Source organism: Salvelinus namaycush, chromosome 3 (assembly GCF_016432855.1).
Source record: "Salvelinus namaycush isolate Seneca chromosome 3, SaNama_1.0, whole genome shotgun sequence".
NCBI lineage: Eukaryota > Metazoa > Chordata > Actinopteri > Salmoniformes > Salmonidae > Salvelinus > Salvelinus namaycush.
In genome coordinates, this window is record NC_052309.1 from 89,508,040 (window position 1) to 89,527,288 (window position 19,249).

Here is a 19,249-nt window from a genome sequence, read left to right on the forward strand (position 1 = left end):
AAGAAGGATGACGAACGAGAGGCAGTAAACAGGTAGAGGGTAATTCGCAGTCGAACATATGATGTGATTTGTCCCCCTCTCAATGGCGCAGCAGAAATGGAGCAAAAAACCCTTTTTTTCAGGGTATCTAACGAGACACCACTATAATAATCTGCACCTCCCACCTGTTAAGAGACACCACTATAATACTGTCACCTCCCACCTGTTAAAGAGACAACACTATAATACTGTCACCTCCCCACCTGTTAAAAGAGACAACACTATATATTCAATACTGTCACCCCCCCACCTGTTAAAGAGACACCACTATAATACTGTCACCTCCCCACCTGTTAAAGAGACAACACTATAATACTCAATACTGTCACTCCCCACCTGTTAAAGAGACAACACTATAATACTGTCACCTCCCCACCTGTTAAAGAGACACCACTATAATACTGTCACCTCCCCACCTGTTAAAGAGACAACACTATAATACTCAATACTGTCACCTCCCCACCTGTTAAAGAGACAACACTATAATATTCATACTGTCACCTCCCCACCTGTTAAAGAGACAACACTATAATACTGTCACCTCCCCACCTGTTAAAGAGACACCACTATAATACTGTCACCTCCCCACCTGTTAAAGAGACACCACTATAATACTGTCACCTCCCCACCTGTTAAAGAGACACCACTATAATATTCAATACTGTCACCCACCTGTTAAAGAGACACCACTATAATACTGTCACCTCCCCACCTGTTAAAGAGACACCACTATAATACTGTCACCTCCCCACCTGTTAAAGAGACAACACTATAATACTGTCACCTCCCCACCTGTTAAAGAGACAACACTATAATATTCAATACTGTCACCTCCCCACCTGTTAAAGAGACACCACTATAATACTGTCACCTCCCCACCTGTTAAAGAGACACCACTATACTGTTCACCTCCCCCACCTGTTAAAGAGACACCACTATAATACTCGTCACCTCCCCACCTGTTTAAAGAGACACCATACTATAATACTGTCACCTCCCCACCGTTAAAGAGGACACACTTAATATCAATACTGTCACCTCCCCACTTGTAAAGAGACACCACTATAATACTGTCACCGTCCCCACCTGTTAAAGAGACAACTATAATATCAATGACTGTCCACCTCCCACCTGTTAAAGAGACAACACTATAATACTGTCACCTCCCCACCTGTTAAAGAGGACAACACTATAAATTATTCAATACTGTCACCTCCCCACCTGTTAAAGAGACAAACACTATAAATACTGTCACCTCCCCACCTGTTAAAGAGACACCACTATAATACTGTCACCCTCCCCACCTGTTAAAGAGACACCACTATAATACTGTCACCTCACCACCTGTTAAAGAGACACCACTATAATACTGTCACCTCCCCACCTGTTAAAGAGACACCACTATAAATACTGTCACCGCCCCACCTGTTAAAGAGACACCACTATAATACTGGTCACCTCCCCACCTGTTAAAGAGACAACACTAATATTCAATACTGTCACCCCCCCACCTGTTAAAGAGACACCACTATAATACTGTCACCTCCCCACCTGTTAAGAGACAACACTATAATACTCAATACTGTCACCTCCCCACCTGTTAAAGAGACACCACTATAATACTGTCACCTCCCCACCTGTTAAAGAGACAATACTATAATACTGTCACCTCCCCACCTGTTAAAGAGACACCACTATAATACTGTCACCTCCCCACCTGTTAAAGAGACAACACTATAATACTGTCACCTCCCCACCTGTTAAAGAGACAACACTATAATACTGTCACCTCCCCACCTGTTAAAGAGACACCACTATAATATTCAATACTGTCACCTCCCCACCTGTTAAAGAGACACCACTATAATACTGTCACCTCCCCACCTGTTAAAGAGACAACACTATAATACTGTCACCTCCCACCTGTTAAAGAGACAACACTATAATACTCAATACTGTCACCTCCCCACCTGTTAAAGAGACACACTATAATACTGTCACCTCCCCACCTGTTAAAGAGACACCACTATAATACTGTCACCTCCCCACCTGTTAAAGAGACAACACTATAATACTGTCACCTCCCCACCTGTTAAAGAGACAACACTATAATACTCAATACTGTCACCTCCCCACCTGTTAAAGAGACACCACTATAATACTGTCACCTCCCCACCTGTTAAAGAGACAACACTATAATACTGTCACCTCCCCACCTGTTAAAGAGACACCACTATAATACTGTCACCTCCCCACCTGTTAAAGAGACAACACTATAATACTGTCACCTCCCCACCTGTTAAAGAGACACCACTATAATACTGTCACCTCCCCACCTGTTAAAGAGACAACACTATAATACTGTCACCTCCCCACCTGTTAAAGAGGACACCACTATAATACTGTCACCTCCCCACCTGTTAAAGAGACACCACTATAATACTGTCACCTCCCCACCTGTTAAAGAGACAACACTATAATACTGTCACCTCCCCACCTGTTAAAGAGACACCACTATAATACTGTCACCTCCCCACCTGTTAAAGAGACACCACTATAATACTGTCACCTCCCCACCTGTTAAAGAGACACCACTATAATACTGTCACCTCCCCATCTGTTAAAGAGACACCACTATAATACTGTCACCTCCCCACCTGTTAAAGAGACAACACTATAATACTGTCACCTCCCCACTCCCATGCTCCCGCAGCACACCCCAGTTGACAAATCATGAGGCAAATCAGTCTAAAAAACATGACTTTGTACTTCATCTTAACGCTTTGCATAAATATTTTTAATTAAACTAAATCAAAAGTGCTGAGGCGCTGCCCGACCTGATTGAAAATGCCAGCTGGTCACACGTTTGCCGGCAGGCCTGGGCTAAACGTTGTTTAAGTAACGTTCTCTAACTAAATGTTCTCTAACTACACATTGTCTAACTAACTGTTCAATGTTGGCTCACCTGCAGGTTCCATCAGGTGTCTGTTTAACGTCACGTTCTTCTGGCACATGCTCAGTAGATCCTCCCCAACGTCTGCAACACAACGTTACACAGATATTGGGATTTGACACAGCATTTATGTAACTTTAAAAACATTACAGAGACATTGGGCGTCCTACATTCTTAAACACAACATTGGAAATAGAACAAAACATGACAAATAAGATACATTCATTTAAGAACAGCTTGCTACCAGCTCATCAATTCTTAAAACGATTCTGAGCTTGGTTCAGTGAAGCATGGTGACTACCATGTAGAATGGTTTCTGTATCAGAGATGATTGAGTTTGGTTCAGTGAAGCATGGTGACTACCATGTAGAATGGTTTCTGTATCAGAGATGATTGAGTTTGGTTCAGTGAAGCATGGTGACTACCATGTAGAAGGGTTTCTGTATCAGAGATGACTGAGCTTGGTTCAGTGAAGCATGGTGACTACCATGTAGAATGGTGTCTGTATCAGAGATGATTGGCAGTAGTACTATTACTCACCCTGACTTTAGAAGTAAATGGAATTTTCATTCCCTGAATAGATTCAGAAGAACAGTCTATTTAATATGATGCTTCCTGGTCTACACGGACGGACGGACGGACGGACGGACGGACGGACGGACGGACGGGCGGGCGGGCGGGCGGGCAGGCAGGCAGGCAGGCAGGCAGACAGGCAGGCAGGCAGGCAGGCAGGCAGGCAGGCAGGCAGGCAGGCAGGCAGGCAGGCAGGCAGGCAGGCAGGCAGGCAGGCAGGCAGGCAGGCAGGCAGAAAGACAGAAAGACAGGCAGAGTAACTTGGCATTATCTTGCCCTTTGAAATGTTCTTTCCCTCTCCAGAAGAGCACTTTAATACAAGTGCAACAATTATCACTTTAAAGGTCAAATGCAGCCATTTTTATCTAAATATGAAATAATTTCTGGGTAACATTTAAGTACCTTACTGTGATTGGTTTCAATGATAAAGTTTTTTTGTTAAATGAGACAAATTGCTTCTTAGAAAACTGCAATTTCTCAAGCAATAATTTAGCTAGGACTGTCTGGGTGGTCTGAGTTGGGAGGGGAACACTAGCTGTTAAAGGGAGAGAGGTATGGAACACTAGGACTGTCTGGGTGGTCTGAGTTGGGAGGGGAACACTAGCTGTTAAAGGGAGAGAGGTATGGAACACTAGGACTGGCTGGGTGGTCTGAGTTGGGAGGGGAACACTAGCTGTTAAAGGGAGAGAGGTTTGGAACACAAGGACTGTCTGGGTGGTCTGAGTTGGGAGGGGAACACTAGCTGTTAAAGGGAGAGAGGTTTGGAACACTTTTTCTTATTGGTCTAGTAACTAATAGGACCTTTAACGCTGCAGAAATGTTTTGGTAGCCTTCCCCGGATCTGTGCCTCGACACAATCCTGTCTTGGAGCTCCGCCGACAATTCCTTCAACCTCATGGCTTGGTTTTTGCTCTGACATGCACTGTCAACTGTGGGACCTTATATAGACAGGTGTGTGTCTTTCCAAATTATGTCCAATCAACTGAATTTACCACAGGTGCTCCAATCAAGTTGTAGAAACATCAAGGATGATCAACGAAAACAAGATGCACCTAAACTCAATTTCGAGTCTCATAGCAAAGGGTCTGAGAACTTTTGTAAATAAGGTATTTCTGTTTATTTATTTTTTTATAAATGTGCAAACATTTCTAAAAACCTGTTTTCGCATTGTCATCAGGACGTATTGTATGTAGATTGCTGAGGATTTTTATTTATTTAATCCATTTTAGAAAAAGTCTGTAACGTACAAAATGTGGGAAAAGTCAATGGGTCTGAGTACTTTCCAAAGGCACTGTGTATAAGACCCAGGAAAACCACAAAGTGGGCTGCACTGGGCCTTTACAGAAGAAACACCGACCTGCACTCAGTTCATTAAGCTGAAAGAACTGACGTGATACTGGCAAGAGCAGTATGCTTTTTCCCTTTCAACACATTACTCCCACACTCCTGCAACAAGCCCGAATCCGATGGGGGAGTGGCTTTTCCTCACGGTGAATGTCTTGATTGTACTATATAATAGTAAGAGGTAGAATAGAGGGGTTGGAAACTGCCACGGTGTTGGAGACCGGTTCTGTCTGTGGCGCCTCCTCTCAACACAGTTGTAACTGTGAAATCTGTGTAGTGAAGCGATAGTTGATTAAACACTCCTATGTGTGTGTTTTAATGGTCTCTGGTGGTCTTTATAAAACATTACTATAGTGTAACATGTTGGTCTTTATAAAATCATACAGCGTTGACCGATAGAAACACACAGCACCATTCCAGTCAGATCATTATCCTGGTCATCATAATCTACAGATGTGGGTTTAGAGGCATGTTAAATCATTATCCTGGTCACCATAATCTACAGATGTGGGTTTAGAGGCATGTTAAATCACTATCCTGGTCACCATAATCTACAGATGTGGGTTTAGAGGCATGTTAAATCACTATCCTGGTCACCATTATCTACAGATGTGGGTTTAGAGGCATGTTAAATCATTATCCTGGTCACCATAATCTACAGATGTGGGTTTAGAGGCATGTTAAATCCCCATAATCTACAGATGTGGGTTTAGGGGCATGTTAAATCACTATCCTGGTCACCATAATCTACAGATGTGGGTTTAGGGGCATGTTAAATCACTATCCTGGTCACCATAATCTACAGATGTGGGTTTAGAGGCATGTTAAATCACCATAATCTACAGATGTGGGTTTAGAGGCATGTTAAATCACTATCCTGGTCACCATAATCTACAGATGTGGGTTTAGAGGCCTGTTAAATCACTATCCTGGTCACCATAATCTACAGATGTGGGTTTAGAGGCATGTTAAATCACTATCCTGGTCGCCATAATCTACAGATGTGGGTTTAGAGGCATGTTAAATCACCATAATCTACAGATGTGGGTTTAGAGGCATGTTAAATCACTATCCTGGTCACCATAATCTACAGATGTGGGTTTAGAGGCATGTTAAATCACTATCCTGGTCACCATAATCTACAGATGTGGGTTTAGAGGCATGTTAAATCACTATCCTGGTCATCATAATCTACAGATGTGGGTTTAGAGGCATGTTAAATCACTATCCTGGTCACCATAATCTACAGATGTGGGTTTAGAGGCATGTTAAATCACTATCCTGGTCACCATAATCTACAGATGTGGGTTTAGAGGCATGTTAAATCACTATCCTGGTCACCATAATCTACAGATGTGGGTTTAGAGGCATGTTAAATCACTATCCTGGTCACCATAATCTACAGATGTGGGTTTAGAGGCATGTTAAATCACTATCCTGGTCACCATAATCTACAGATGTGGGTTTAGAGGCATGTTAAATCACTATCCTGGTCACCATAATCTACAGATGTGGGTTTAGAGGCATGTTAAATCACTATCCTGGTCACCATAATCTACAGATGTGGGTTTAGAGGCATGTTAAATCACTATCCTGGTCACCATAATCTACAGATGTGGGTTTAGAGGCATGTTAAATCATTATCCTGGTCACCATAATCTACAGATGTGGGTTTAGAGGCATGTTAAATCCTTATCCTGGTCACCATAATCTACAGATGTGGGTTTAGAGGCATGTTAAATCCTTATCCTGGTCACCATAATCTACAGATGTGGGTTTAGAGGCATGTTAAATCACTATCCTGGTCACCATAATCTACAGATGTGGGTTTAGAGGCATGTTAAATCACTATCCTGGTCACCATAATCTACAGATGTGGGTTTAGAGGCATGTTAAATCATTATCCTGGTCACCATAATCTACAGATGTGGGTTTAGAGGCATGTTAAATCACCATAATCTACAGATGTGGGTTTAGAGGCATGTTAAATCACTATCCTGGTCACCATTATCTACAGATGTGGGTTTAGAGGCATGTTAAATCACTATCCTGGTCACCATAATCTACAGATGTGGGTTTAGAGGCATGTTAAATCACCATAATCTACAGATGTGGGTTTAGAGGCATGTTAAATCACTATCCTGGTCACCATAATCTACAGATGTGGGTTTAGAGGCATGTTAAATCACCATTATCTACAGATGTGGGTTTAGAGGCATGTTAAATCACCATTATCTACAGATGTGGGTTTAGAGGCATGTTAAATCACCATTATCTACAGATGTGGGTTTAGAGGCATGTTAAATCATTATCCTGGTCACCATAATCTACAGATGTGGGTTTAGAGGCATGTTAAATCATTATCCTGGTCACCATAATCTACAGATATGGGTTTAGAGGCATGTTAAATCACCATAATCCACTGAACCATCCTTTTAAGAGCTTTGAATGAATATTTTCTGAATGTGATTGCTGCTAGTCACTACATTTAATCCATCTGTTCCTTTCATTGTCGGAGCTATACATTTAAACATAATGTGTGACATTACCTGGATAAGATTAATGTGACTGTATATTCTGAGCCAGTTTGTTGGTAGGGTCAGGGCTCCTGTAACTAGGAGTGTGAACACTTAAACCTTAAAACGTTTAAAATAAAAAACTCCCTAACAGAAAAACGATGTTTAAAAATCTAAATTAAATGTGCACAGTGCACCCGTCACAAAACTACCACTAACAGGTTCAGATCATCACGACGGGAAACAATCTAATTAAACAAATACCTAACGTAACAACGCTGTCACGTTAGTAGGAGAAACTATTTAGCACAGATATAAAGTGCTCCGCACGTCATCGTCGTTAAATTGGAGAAATGGCAGAGAAAGGCACGTGACAGCAGCGAACAGCCTGCTCTGCCTTGAGTCAGTACATTAACTAGTCTGCTGCTGCGCTTTTACCTGACCCAACTATGTCGTGATTGGTGCTTTGGAAACAGGCTGAAGTACGGACCGACTGCTGGGAACGTCACTGCAGCAGCAAGCTGTCACACTATCCTACATAAGTGAAAAGCTACATGCTGTTTATCAGTGCAGTGCCCAACATCCTTAGCTAGCTAGCTAACATTACATCTCTCTATTTATCAGAGCCCAACATCCTTAGCTAGCTAACATTACATCTCTGTGCTTATCAGAGCCCAACATCCTTAGTTAGCCAACATTACATCTCTGTTTATCAGAGCCCAACATCCTTAGTTAAACACAGAGATGTAATGTTAGCTAACTAAGGATGTTGGGCTCTGATAAACACAGAGATGTAATGTTAGCTATCAGAGCCCAACATCCTTAGTTAACTAACATTACATCTCTGTGTTTATCAGAGCCCAACATCCTTAGCTAGCTAACATTACAACTCTGTGTTTATCAGAGCCCAACATCCTTAGTTAGCTAGCTAACATTACATCTCTGTGTTTATCAGAGCCCAACATCCTTAGTTAGCTAACATTACATCTCTGTGTTTATCAGAGCCCAACATCCTTAGTTAGCTAACATTACATCTCTGTGTTTATCAGAGCCCAACATCCTTAGTTAGCTAACATTACATCTCTGTTTATCAGAGCCCAACATACTTAACTAGCTAACATTACATCTCTGTTTATCAGAGCCCAACATCCTTAGTTAGATAACATTATATCTCTGTGTTTATCAGAGCCCAACATACTTAACTAGCTAACATTACATCTCTGTGTTTATCAGAGCCCAACATCCTTAGTTAGATAACATTATATCTCTGTGTTTATCAGAGCCCAACATCCTTAGTTAGCTAACCTATGAGTGAGTGAGTACGTGTGTGTGCCATTACTATGATTGAGAAGAATCCCAGCAGCTTTATTATGAGAAGGTGTAATGGGCCTGCAACAGCAGCCATGCATAAAATTGCTAAATTGAGAAATAATGTACAATTATTTCAAAAGGTAAGATTTCTTATCACATCATGCCAAGGGATTATTCAGAAGTGAGATGTTCTGCCTAGGATAGTACTCTTCAGACTGGGCCAGAATATCTGGACAAGGAGAGCTACGAGGTGAGCAACAAGATGCTCTCAATTCAATTTACATTGCTGTCTGTTGAATTGGACCAGGACCAGCGACCTCATTTATAAACAGAGCAGGGCTGGAACAGAAACCTGCAACCCCCGTAGCTCTCCAGGACCATACGTGGGGGACATGATGACTACGTGGGGGACGTGATGAATACGTGGGGGACGTGATGACTACGCGGGGGACGTGATGACTACGTGGGGGACGTGATGAATACGTGGGGGACGTGATGACTACGTGGGGGACGTGATGACTACGCGGGGGACGTGATGACTACGCGGGGGACGTGATGACTACGCGGGGGACGTGATGAATACGCGGGGGACGTGATGAATACGCGGGGGACGTGATGAATACGTAGGGGACGTGATGAATACGTGGGGGACGTGATGAATACGTGGGGGACGTGATGAATACGTGGGGGGACATGATGAATACGTGGGGGACATGATGAATACGTGGGGGACATGATGACTACGTGGGGGACGTGATGAATACGTGGGGGACGTGATGAATACGTGGGGGACGTGACGACTACGTGGGGGACGTGATGAATACGTGGGGGACGTGATGAATACGTGGGGGACGTGATGACTACGCGGGGGACGTGATGACTACGCGGGGGACGTGATGACTACGCGGGGGACGTGATGAATACGCGGGGGACGTGATGAATACGTGGGGGACGTGATGACTACGCGGGGGACGTGATGAATACGCGGGGGACGTGATGAATACGTGGGGGACGTGATGACTACGTGGGGGACGTGATGACTACGTGGGGGACGTGATGACTACGTGGGGGACATGATGAATACGTGGGGGACATGATGAATACGTGGGGGACGTGATGAATACGTGGGGGACGTGATGACTACGTGGGGGACGTGATGAATACGTGGGGGACATGATGAATACGTGGGGGACGTGATGAATACGTGGGGGACGTGATGAATACGTGGGGGACGTGATGAATACGTGGGGGACGTGATGAATACGTGGGGGGCGTGATGAATACGTGGGGGACGTGATGAATACGTGGGGGGACATGATGAATACGTGGGGGACATGATGAATACGTGGGGGACATGATGAATACGTGGGGGACATGATGAATACGTGGGGGACGTGATGAATACGTGGGGGACGTGATGAATACGTGGGGGACGTGATGAATACGTGGGGGACGTGATGAATACGTGGGGGACGTGATGACTACGTGGGGGACGTGATGAATACGTGGGGGAATCACTTTTAGAATAAGGCTGTAACGTAACAAAATGTGGAAAAAGTCAAGGGGTCTGAAAACTTTCCTAAGGCGCTGTAGATGTAAAACATTGTTGAATTCAAACATTTTGCTGACAGGTCCACAACAATTTGACAGAACCCTGGTTTACCTGATGGTCCCTTACCTGTGCAGTACACTGTTTTGGCCACCGTTGCCATGACTATGCTGGTCAGCCCAGTCCCTGCCCCCAACTCCAAGACAGTGGCTCCTCTGAATGTAGTTGGCTGAGACAGGATTAAATCAGCCAATAGGAAGGCACCACGCCAGACCTAGTAAAGGAGCCATACAGAGCCTTCAGAAAGTATTCACACACCTGGACTTTCCCCACATTGTGTTGTTTTACAGCCTGAATTTAAAATGGATTACATTTAGATTTTATTGTCACTGGCCCGACACACAATACCACATAATGTCAAAATGGAATTATGTTTTAAATTTTTTTTAAACCAAAATTTAGAATATGAAAATCTGAAATGTCTTGAGTCAATAAGTATTCAACCTCGTTGTTATGGAAACGCCTAAATAAGTTCAGGAGTAAAAATGTCCTTAACAAGTCACATAATAAGTTGAATGGACTCAGTCTGTGTGTAATAATAGTGGTTAACATGATTTCTGACCACCTCATCTCTGTACCCCACATATACAATTATGATTAAGTTCCTGAGTCGAGAAGTGAATTACAAGCACAGATTCAACTATTAAGACCAGGGAGGTTTTCCAATGCCTCGTTAAGAAGGGCTCCTATTGGTAGACATTGAATATCCCGTTCAGCATGGTGAAGTTATTAATTACACTTTGGATGGTGTATCAATACACCCAGTCACTTCAAAGATACAGGCGTTCTTCCTAACTCAGTTGCCGGAGAGGAAGGAAACCACTCAGGGATTTCACCATGAGGCCAATGGTGACTTTAAAACAGTTACAGAGTTTAATGGCTGTGATAGGAGAAAACTGAGGATGGATCAACAACATTGTAGTTACTCCACAATACTAACCTAAATGACAGAGTGAAAAGAAGGAAGCCTGTACAGAATAAAAATATTCCAAAGATACAACGCGGCCCTAAAGTAATACTTCTAAAAATGTGGCAAAGAAATGCACTTTTTGTCCTGAATACAAAGTGTTATGTTTGGGGCAAATTCAATACATTACTGACCACTCTCCATATTTTCAAGCATAGTGGTGGAAGCATCATGTTATGGGTATGCTTATAATAATTAAGGGCCAGGGAGTTTTTCAGGATAAAAAAAAAAATGAAATAGAGCTAAGCGCAGGCTAAATCCTAGAGGAAAACCTGGTTCAGTCTGCTTTCTACCAGACATGAATTCATTAGATGAATTCAGACATGAGATGAATTCCCCTTTCAGCTGGACAGTAACCTAAAACACAAGGCCAAATCTAGACTGGAGTTGCTTACCAAGAAGACAGTGAATGTTCCTAAGTGGGCGAGTTACAGTTTTGACCTAAATCTACTTGAAAATCTATGGCAAGACCTGAAAATGGTTGTCTAGCAATGATCAACATCTAATTTGACAGAGCTTACATTTTTTTTTAAGAATAATGAGGAAATGTTGAACATCTAGGTGTGAATAGTTATGTAAATGAGTTATTTCTCTACATCTTTTCCAATACATTTGCAAAAATGGCAAAAAACATGTTTTCACTTTGTCATTATGGGGTATTGTGTCTTGATGGGTGAGAAAATAAATCAATTGAATCAATTTTGAATTCAAGCTGTCACACAACAACATGTGGAATAAGTCAAGGGGTATGAATACTTTCTGAATGCACTGTGCATTATATATGAGGGGAAGGAAAAATAAGGTAGCATGAGAGCGAGAGAGGGAGAGAGAGGGAGAGAAAGACAGAGTGAGAGAGCGAGAGAGAGCGAGAGCGAGCGAGCGAGAGCGAGCGAGCGAGAGAGAGCGAGAGAGAGCGAGCGAGAGAGACAGAGTGAGAGAGAGAGAGCGATACTCACCTGTTTGCCAACATCTTCTAAAGGCGTGGCCATAGTGTGTTCTGTTAAAGACATGTTGAATTTAAACAGTTAAACACAAACACAGTTATAACACGCACATAAACACAGTTATAACACACACACAAACACAGTCATAACACACACACAGTTATAACACACACAAACACAGTTATAACACACAAACAGTTATAACACACACAAACAGTCATAACACGCACAAACACAGTCATAACACACACAAACAGTCATAACACGCACAAACACAGTCATAACACACACAAACAGTTATAACACACATAAACACAGTTATAACCCACACATAAACACAGTTATAACACGCACATAAACACAGTTATAACACGCACATAAACACAGTTATAACACGCACATAAACACAGTTATAACCCACATAAACAGTTATAACCCACACAAACACAGTTACAACACATACTTCTGCCTCTCAGACCTTCACTCAGCTCTTCAGGAAATACATTGGACTAAAAACTAAATAAGTGACCAGGGTCAGTGGTAGAAACCAGTCCTGTTCTCTTCTCACCTATCCTGATGACGTCTCTAGGACACTTCTCTTCCTCCTCCTCCTCCTCTTCCTCTCTTCTTGCCTGGCTGAGGATGATGGGGTAGACCATGTCTCTGTCCCTCTCAGGGAGTGTTTGTCTGGGCCTGGATGACATGTACAATAGTTAGTTATGTCCCTATCTCAGACTGTCTGGACAGGTATAACATGTACAATAGTTAGTCTGGAACAGGTATAACATGTACAATAGTTAGTCTGGAACAGGTATAACATGTACAATAGTTAGTCTGGAACAGGGATAACATGTACAATAGTTAGTCATGTCCCTATCTCAGACTGTCTGGACAGGTATAACATGTACAATAGTTAGTCTGGAACAGGGATAACATGTACAATAGTTAGTCTGGAACAGGGATAACATGTACAATAGTTAGTCTGGAACAGGGATAACATGTACAATAGTTAGTCTGGAACAGGGATAACATGTACAATAGTTAGTCTGGAACAGGGATAACATGAACAATAGTTAGTCTGGAACAGGGATAACATGAACAATAGTTAGTCTGGAACAGGGATAACATGTACAATAGTTAGTCTGGAACAGGGATAACATGTACAATAGTTAGTCATGTCCCTATCTCAGACTGTCTGGACAGGTATAACATGTACAATAGTTAGTCTGGAACAGGGATAACATGTACAATAGTTAGTCTGGAACAGGGATAACATGTACAATAGTTAGTCTGGAACAGGGATAACATGTACAATAGTTAGTCATGTCCCTATCTCAGACTGTCTGGACAGGTATAACATGTACAATAGTTAGTCTGGAACAGGGACAACATGTACAATAGTTAATCTGGAACAGGGACAACATGTACAATAGTTAGTCTGGAACAGGGATAACATGTACAATAGTTAGTCTGGAACAGGGATAACATGTACAATAGTTAGTCTGGAACAGGGATAACATGTACAATAGTTAGTCTGGAACAGGGATAACATGTACAATAGTTAGTCTGGAACAGGGACAACATGTACAATAGTTAGTCTGGAACAGGGACAACATGTACAATAGTTAGTCTGGAACAGGGACAACATGTACAATAGTTAGTCTGGAACAGGGACAACATGAACAATAGTTAGTCTGGAACAGGGATAACATGTATAATAGTTAGTCTGGAACAGGGATAACATGAACAATAGTTAGTCTGGAACAGGGATGGGAAACTTTGATGGGGTGGGGCCACAAAAAAGTGGCGGAGAGAAGATTTAGCTATTTTTATTTTATAACTAATTTGCAGCAATTCTACACATTCTGCTATAGGGTAGAGAGATGTGTGCTGTTTTAAAGCTAATTTGCAGCAATTCTACACATTTTGCTATAGGGTAGAGAGATGTGTGCTGTTTTAAAGCTAATTTGCAGCAATTCTACACATTCTGCTATAGGGTAGAGAGATGTGTGTGCCGTTTTTAATATGATATCTGAGTGAGAGTGACTAACAAAATCAATGCGGGCCCCTCGGTCGGCAATTCGACCAAGTTTACATAGCTGGCCGCTAGACTAACTTACCAATATAAAAAAAAAAGGTACAAAATAATACTGAGAGAGATAATTGAGTGACGGTCAGTGGCTGACATAAAAAGAGAAACACTGCTGATGCACAAACACATTTCTAAATAATACTGAGAGAGATAATTGAGTGACGGTCAGTGGCTGACATAAAAAGAGAAACACTGCTGATGCACAGCCACATTTCTAAATAATGCTGAGAGAGATAATTGAGTGACGATCAGTGGCTGACATAAAAAGAGAAACACTGCTGATGCACAAACACATTTCTAAATAATGCTGAGAGAGATAATTGAGTGACTGTCAGTGGCTGACATAAAAAAAGAAACACTGCTGATGCACAGCCACATTTCTAAATTGGACATTGGTGTATTCTCCCATTCTATTGATCCTCTGGCCTTAAAACATTTACTGTACAACAATCAAATGAAGGCAATAAAAAACAAAGGGAAGGTTTGACTGTAATAACTGTGGTGACTGATGTGGAGGTGAGATGTAACTGACCTGCGTGGTACCTCTAAATCTCCATCTTCATCCAGGGGTGGTTCTACCTCTCCGTCCTCCCCTCTGTCCACTCCTCCGTCCTCCCCTCCGTCCACTCCTCCGTCCTCCCCTCCGTCCACTCCTCCGTCCTCCCCTCTGTCCACTCCTCCGTCCTCCCCTCCATCCACTCCTCCGTCCTCCCCTCTGTCCACTCCTCCGTCTGCCCCTGCGTCAGCCACAGTCTCACTCCCCCTAGCATCTCCCCTTCCACTCTCCTCCTGGGTGTCGCGGTCTAACTCTTCCCCTCCGCAGGGGGAACCGAGGTCACAGGTGTGCTGCTTCGCTCCGTCCCACAGGATTCTGAACCGGGAGATGAACACTAGACACACAGGCTGCGTTTAGACAGGCACCCCAATTCTGATCTTGTTTTCAATCATTGGTAGTTTGACCAATCAGATCAGCTCTGAAACAGATCTGACGTGAAAAGATCTGATGTGATTGGTCAAAAGAACAATTATTGGGGAAAAAATACCAGAATTGGGCTGCCTGTGTAAACACAGCAATAGAGGGTTGGGACAGTTCCATTGACATTCAGGAGAGCCCTACATTTAAACTAAATTATAACATTTTCAGAATTAAATTTTGTGTCATTTTACACACACACACACACACACACACACACAAGTACCTGGTTGTCCTACGCTGTTAAGGCGTGCCATGAGGTGGCGAGAGTTGGGCAGCAACAGGTGAACGTCAGACAGCACCGTGTCATAATGGAAGGTGATCTGGTCCATGGCTCACCCTGCATGTCATCTACCTGCCTGCAGCACACCTGGGGAACACACACACGTCAGACACACCGTGCCATAATGGAAGGTGATCTGGTCCATGGCTCACCCTGCATGTCATCTACCTGCCTGCAGCACACCTGGGGAACACACACACGTCAGACACACCGTGTCATAATGGAAGGTGATCTGGTCCATGGCTCACCCTGCATGTCATCTACCTGCCTGCAGCACACCTGGGGAACACACACACGTCAGACACACCGTGCCATAATGGAAGGTGATCTGGTCCATGGCTCACCCTGCATGTCATCTACCTGCCTGCAGCACACCTGGGGAACACACACACGTCAGACACACCGTGCCATAATGGAAGGTGATCTGGTCCATGGCTCACCCTGCATGTCATCTACCTGCCTGCAGCACACCTGGGGAACACACACACGTCAGACACACGTGTTGCAAGCACAAACGGACACACAGGCACATATATACATTTTTCGCAATCACACAGGTCACACACACGCTTTTAAGAGCTTAAACTACCAAATGGGCTGTATTTAACCTGTCTAACAGATAATAGAGACATACAGCCTGTCTTTGCTATCTGTTAGACAGGTGAAATACAGCCCTGCTATCTGTTAGACAGGTGAAATACAGCCCTGTTATCTGTTAGACAGGTGAAATACAGCCCTGTTATCTGTTAGACAGGTGAAATACAGCCTGTCCCGGAACACAGAACTAAAAGACAAGACCAACAGCTAAATGGATTCCCCAACCAACCCTCTGCCAGAGGCAATCTGCGGCTCAGCAAAGTGCCGTCTCCAGCATCATAGTGAACTGTTGTAGCAGCAAGACGCCTAATAGCTGGAAAAGCACAAATTTACGTCGCCATAGCTACCGACTAAGGAGAGTGTGTTGACGACCCTGTATGCATTATGTCAACAAGAGACATAATAAATGGTTCGTAAACACAATCTTCTTAGTCGGTGTGGCTCAAATGTATGTTGTTATGCCCTGCAGTTAGCAGCCAACGTTACTTATAACTGTTAGCGGTCACTCACCTTTCCAGTGGCAGTTAGCTAATTTGCTAGCCATAAGCTGTCAATGAAAATGCTGCAAAGACGTGTCTGGTAAACATGTATTCATTTGGTTAGCCAAATAAACTAGCCTTCACTACGGTGGGAACTTCTGACAAACGTAACTGAATGGGCGGGAGGGGACCTGCTAGAAACAGCTACCATGAGCTAGCTTGATGCTAGCTACTTTGATAATGAATGACTGGCAATGTCCAGGGGCAGACTAACAACGAAGCTAGCTAACGAGGGACATTTAATGGGCACATTTAAATGAAACACTTCCAACACATGACATTCAGTACAGTCTAATAACATAAACACGCATTTAATTCATTCTGAGCTTACAACGACGCACAGATTCGCAGATTGTCTCAAATGTCAGCTTCCAAGTCGTACAGAAAGAACACCGGATGTACAGAATACATACGGTGCAGCATTATTATTTCACCCACCAACAAAGGAAACAAAAGCCATCCAAAATGTTCCGCGTGCTACGCATCTAGAAATAACTCAATATGTAAACCACAACACTGTTCCGAAAGGACTTAAATTGCATTTTGATTAGAATTCAAATTTAAACATAGTTAGAATTTTTACTTAGATTGTGATTAAATATCTACATGTGTGTGTTGTAGGAACTTTTCCTCAGTCAAATAATTACATTTCTAAAACTCTGATTAAATGAACATAATGTGTTGAACACTTTGAAACGTTAAACATTATTCCAGTACAAGCATGGTGGTGGCAGCATAATGTGTGGGGATGTTGAGGGAAAGATGAACGGAGCAAAGTACAGAGAGATCCTTGATGAAAACCTGCTCCAGAGCGCTCGGGACCTCAGACTGCTGCAAAGGTTCATCTTCCAACAGGACAACGACCCTAAGCACACAGCCAAGACAATGCAGGAGTGGCTTCGGGACAAGTCTCTGAATGTTCTTGAGTGGCCCAGCAAGAGCCCAGACTTGAACCCGATCGAACATCTCTGGAGAGACCTGAAAATAGCTGTACAGCAACACTCCCCATCCAACCTGACAGAGCTTGAGAGGATCTGCAGAGAAGAATGGGAGAAACTCCCCAAATATAGGTGTGCCAAGCTTGTAGCATCATACCCAAGAAGACTCAAGGTTGTAATCGCTGCCAAAGGTGCTTCAATAAAGTAGTGAGTAAAGGGTCTGAATACTTATGTAAATGTGATATTTCTTTGATAATTTCTTTGCACCATCCTTTGCAGTTTTACTTTGGTGCTTTATCACAAACAGGATGTATGTTTTGGAATATTTTTATTCTGTACAGGCTTCCTTTTTTTTCACTCTGTCATTTAGATTAGTATTGTGGAGGAACTACAATGTTGTTGATCCTCAGTTTTCTCCTATCACAGCCATTAAACTCTGTAACTGTTCTAAAGTCACCATTGGTCTCATGGTGAAATCCCTGAGTGGTTTCCTTCCTCTCCGAAAACTGAGTTAGGAAGGATGCCTGTATCTTTGTAGTGTCTGGGTGTATTGATACACCATCCAAAGTGTGACTAATAACTTCACCATGTTCAAAGGGATATTCAATGTTTTTGACCCATCAACCAATAGGAGCCCTTCTTTGCGAGGCATTTGAAAACCTCCCTGGTCTTTGTGGTTGAATCCGGTGTTAAAAATTCACTGCTGGACTGAGGGACCTTACTGATACTTGTATATGTGAGGTACAGAGATGAGGTAATCATTCAAAAAATCATGTTAAACACTATTATTGCACACAGTGAGTCCATGCAACTCATTATTGAACTTGTTAAGCACATTTTTACTCCTGAACTTATTTAGGCATTTCCATAACAACAGGTTGAATACTTATTGACTCAAGACATTTCAGATTTTAATTGAATTAATTTGTAAAAATGTCTAAAAACAGAATTACACTTTGACATTATGGGGTAAATTTAATCAATTTTAAATTCAGGCTGTAACACAGCATAATGTGGGGGAAGCCAAGCCAAGCTGTGTGAATACTTTCTGAAGGCTCTGTAAGCCCCTGGTCCTGATCAACTTTAGTCAATGATCAATACATGTATCTTTGCTATATTGTTTCAGAGATCTAACAGTTAGTGTGTTGAGTTAAAGAGCTTTTTTTTTTTTTTACTTTTCTTGTTTAGTAAATTATTGAATGATCACTAATTCCATTGGGAATGACACCAAATCCTAGATGTATCAGACACCAAGATCAAATCTATGATGGTTTGAGTGGAGTTACGTACTCTAGTGGGCTATGTTATCAGCTGAAGCAAATCAAACCCCCTTCAAAACATAAATGAAAACTTTAATAACGGTTTGTCTTTGACTTGAGTGGTTGTGTTAAAACCACCAATCAAAACAGTTTCATTACATTGAAGATCTAAACATTTAGAGAAAGGTTTCTCCAATGCTGGGTAAAAGTCATTCTGATTGGCTGGTATGTAGCATGCCTCCTCCAGTGCTCGGTAAAAGTCATTCTGATTGGCTGGTATGTAGCATGCCTCCTCCAGGGTATGTCTTGTCT

General features: G+C 42.6%; 1 protein-coding gene across 1 annotated transcript in view; it reads right to left on the reverse strand.

Annotated features, from left to right (window-relative positions):
- The window catches only part of LOC120044112 (methyltransferase-like protein 22), a 49,126-nt gene extending 31,996 nt beyond the window's left edge, over positions 1–17,130 (reverse strand). Inside the window, exons 1-7 of the mRNA XM_038988702.1 lie at positions 17,072–17,130; positions 15,548–16,075; positions 14,881–15,238; positions 12,825–12,949; positions 12,269–12,309; positions 10,415–10,559; positions 3,005–3,076 (exon numbers count right to left, since the gene is read on the reverse strand). Of these exons, the coding sequence (XP_038844630.1) occupies positions 3,005–3,076; positions 10,415–10,559; positions 12,269–12,309; positions 12,825–12,949; positions 14,881–15,238; positions 15,548–15,653 (847 nt within the window). The 5' untranslated portion in view covers positions 15,654–16,075; positions 17,072–17,130. The remainder of the gene's footprint in view (positions 1–3,004; positions 3,077–10,414; positions 10,560–12,268; positions 12,310–12,824; positions 12,950–14,880; positions 15,239–15,547; positions 16,076–17,071) is intronic.
- Between the last annotated feature and the right edge of the window lie 2,119 nt (positions 17,131–19,249).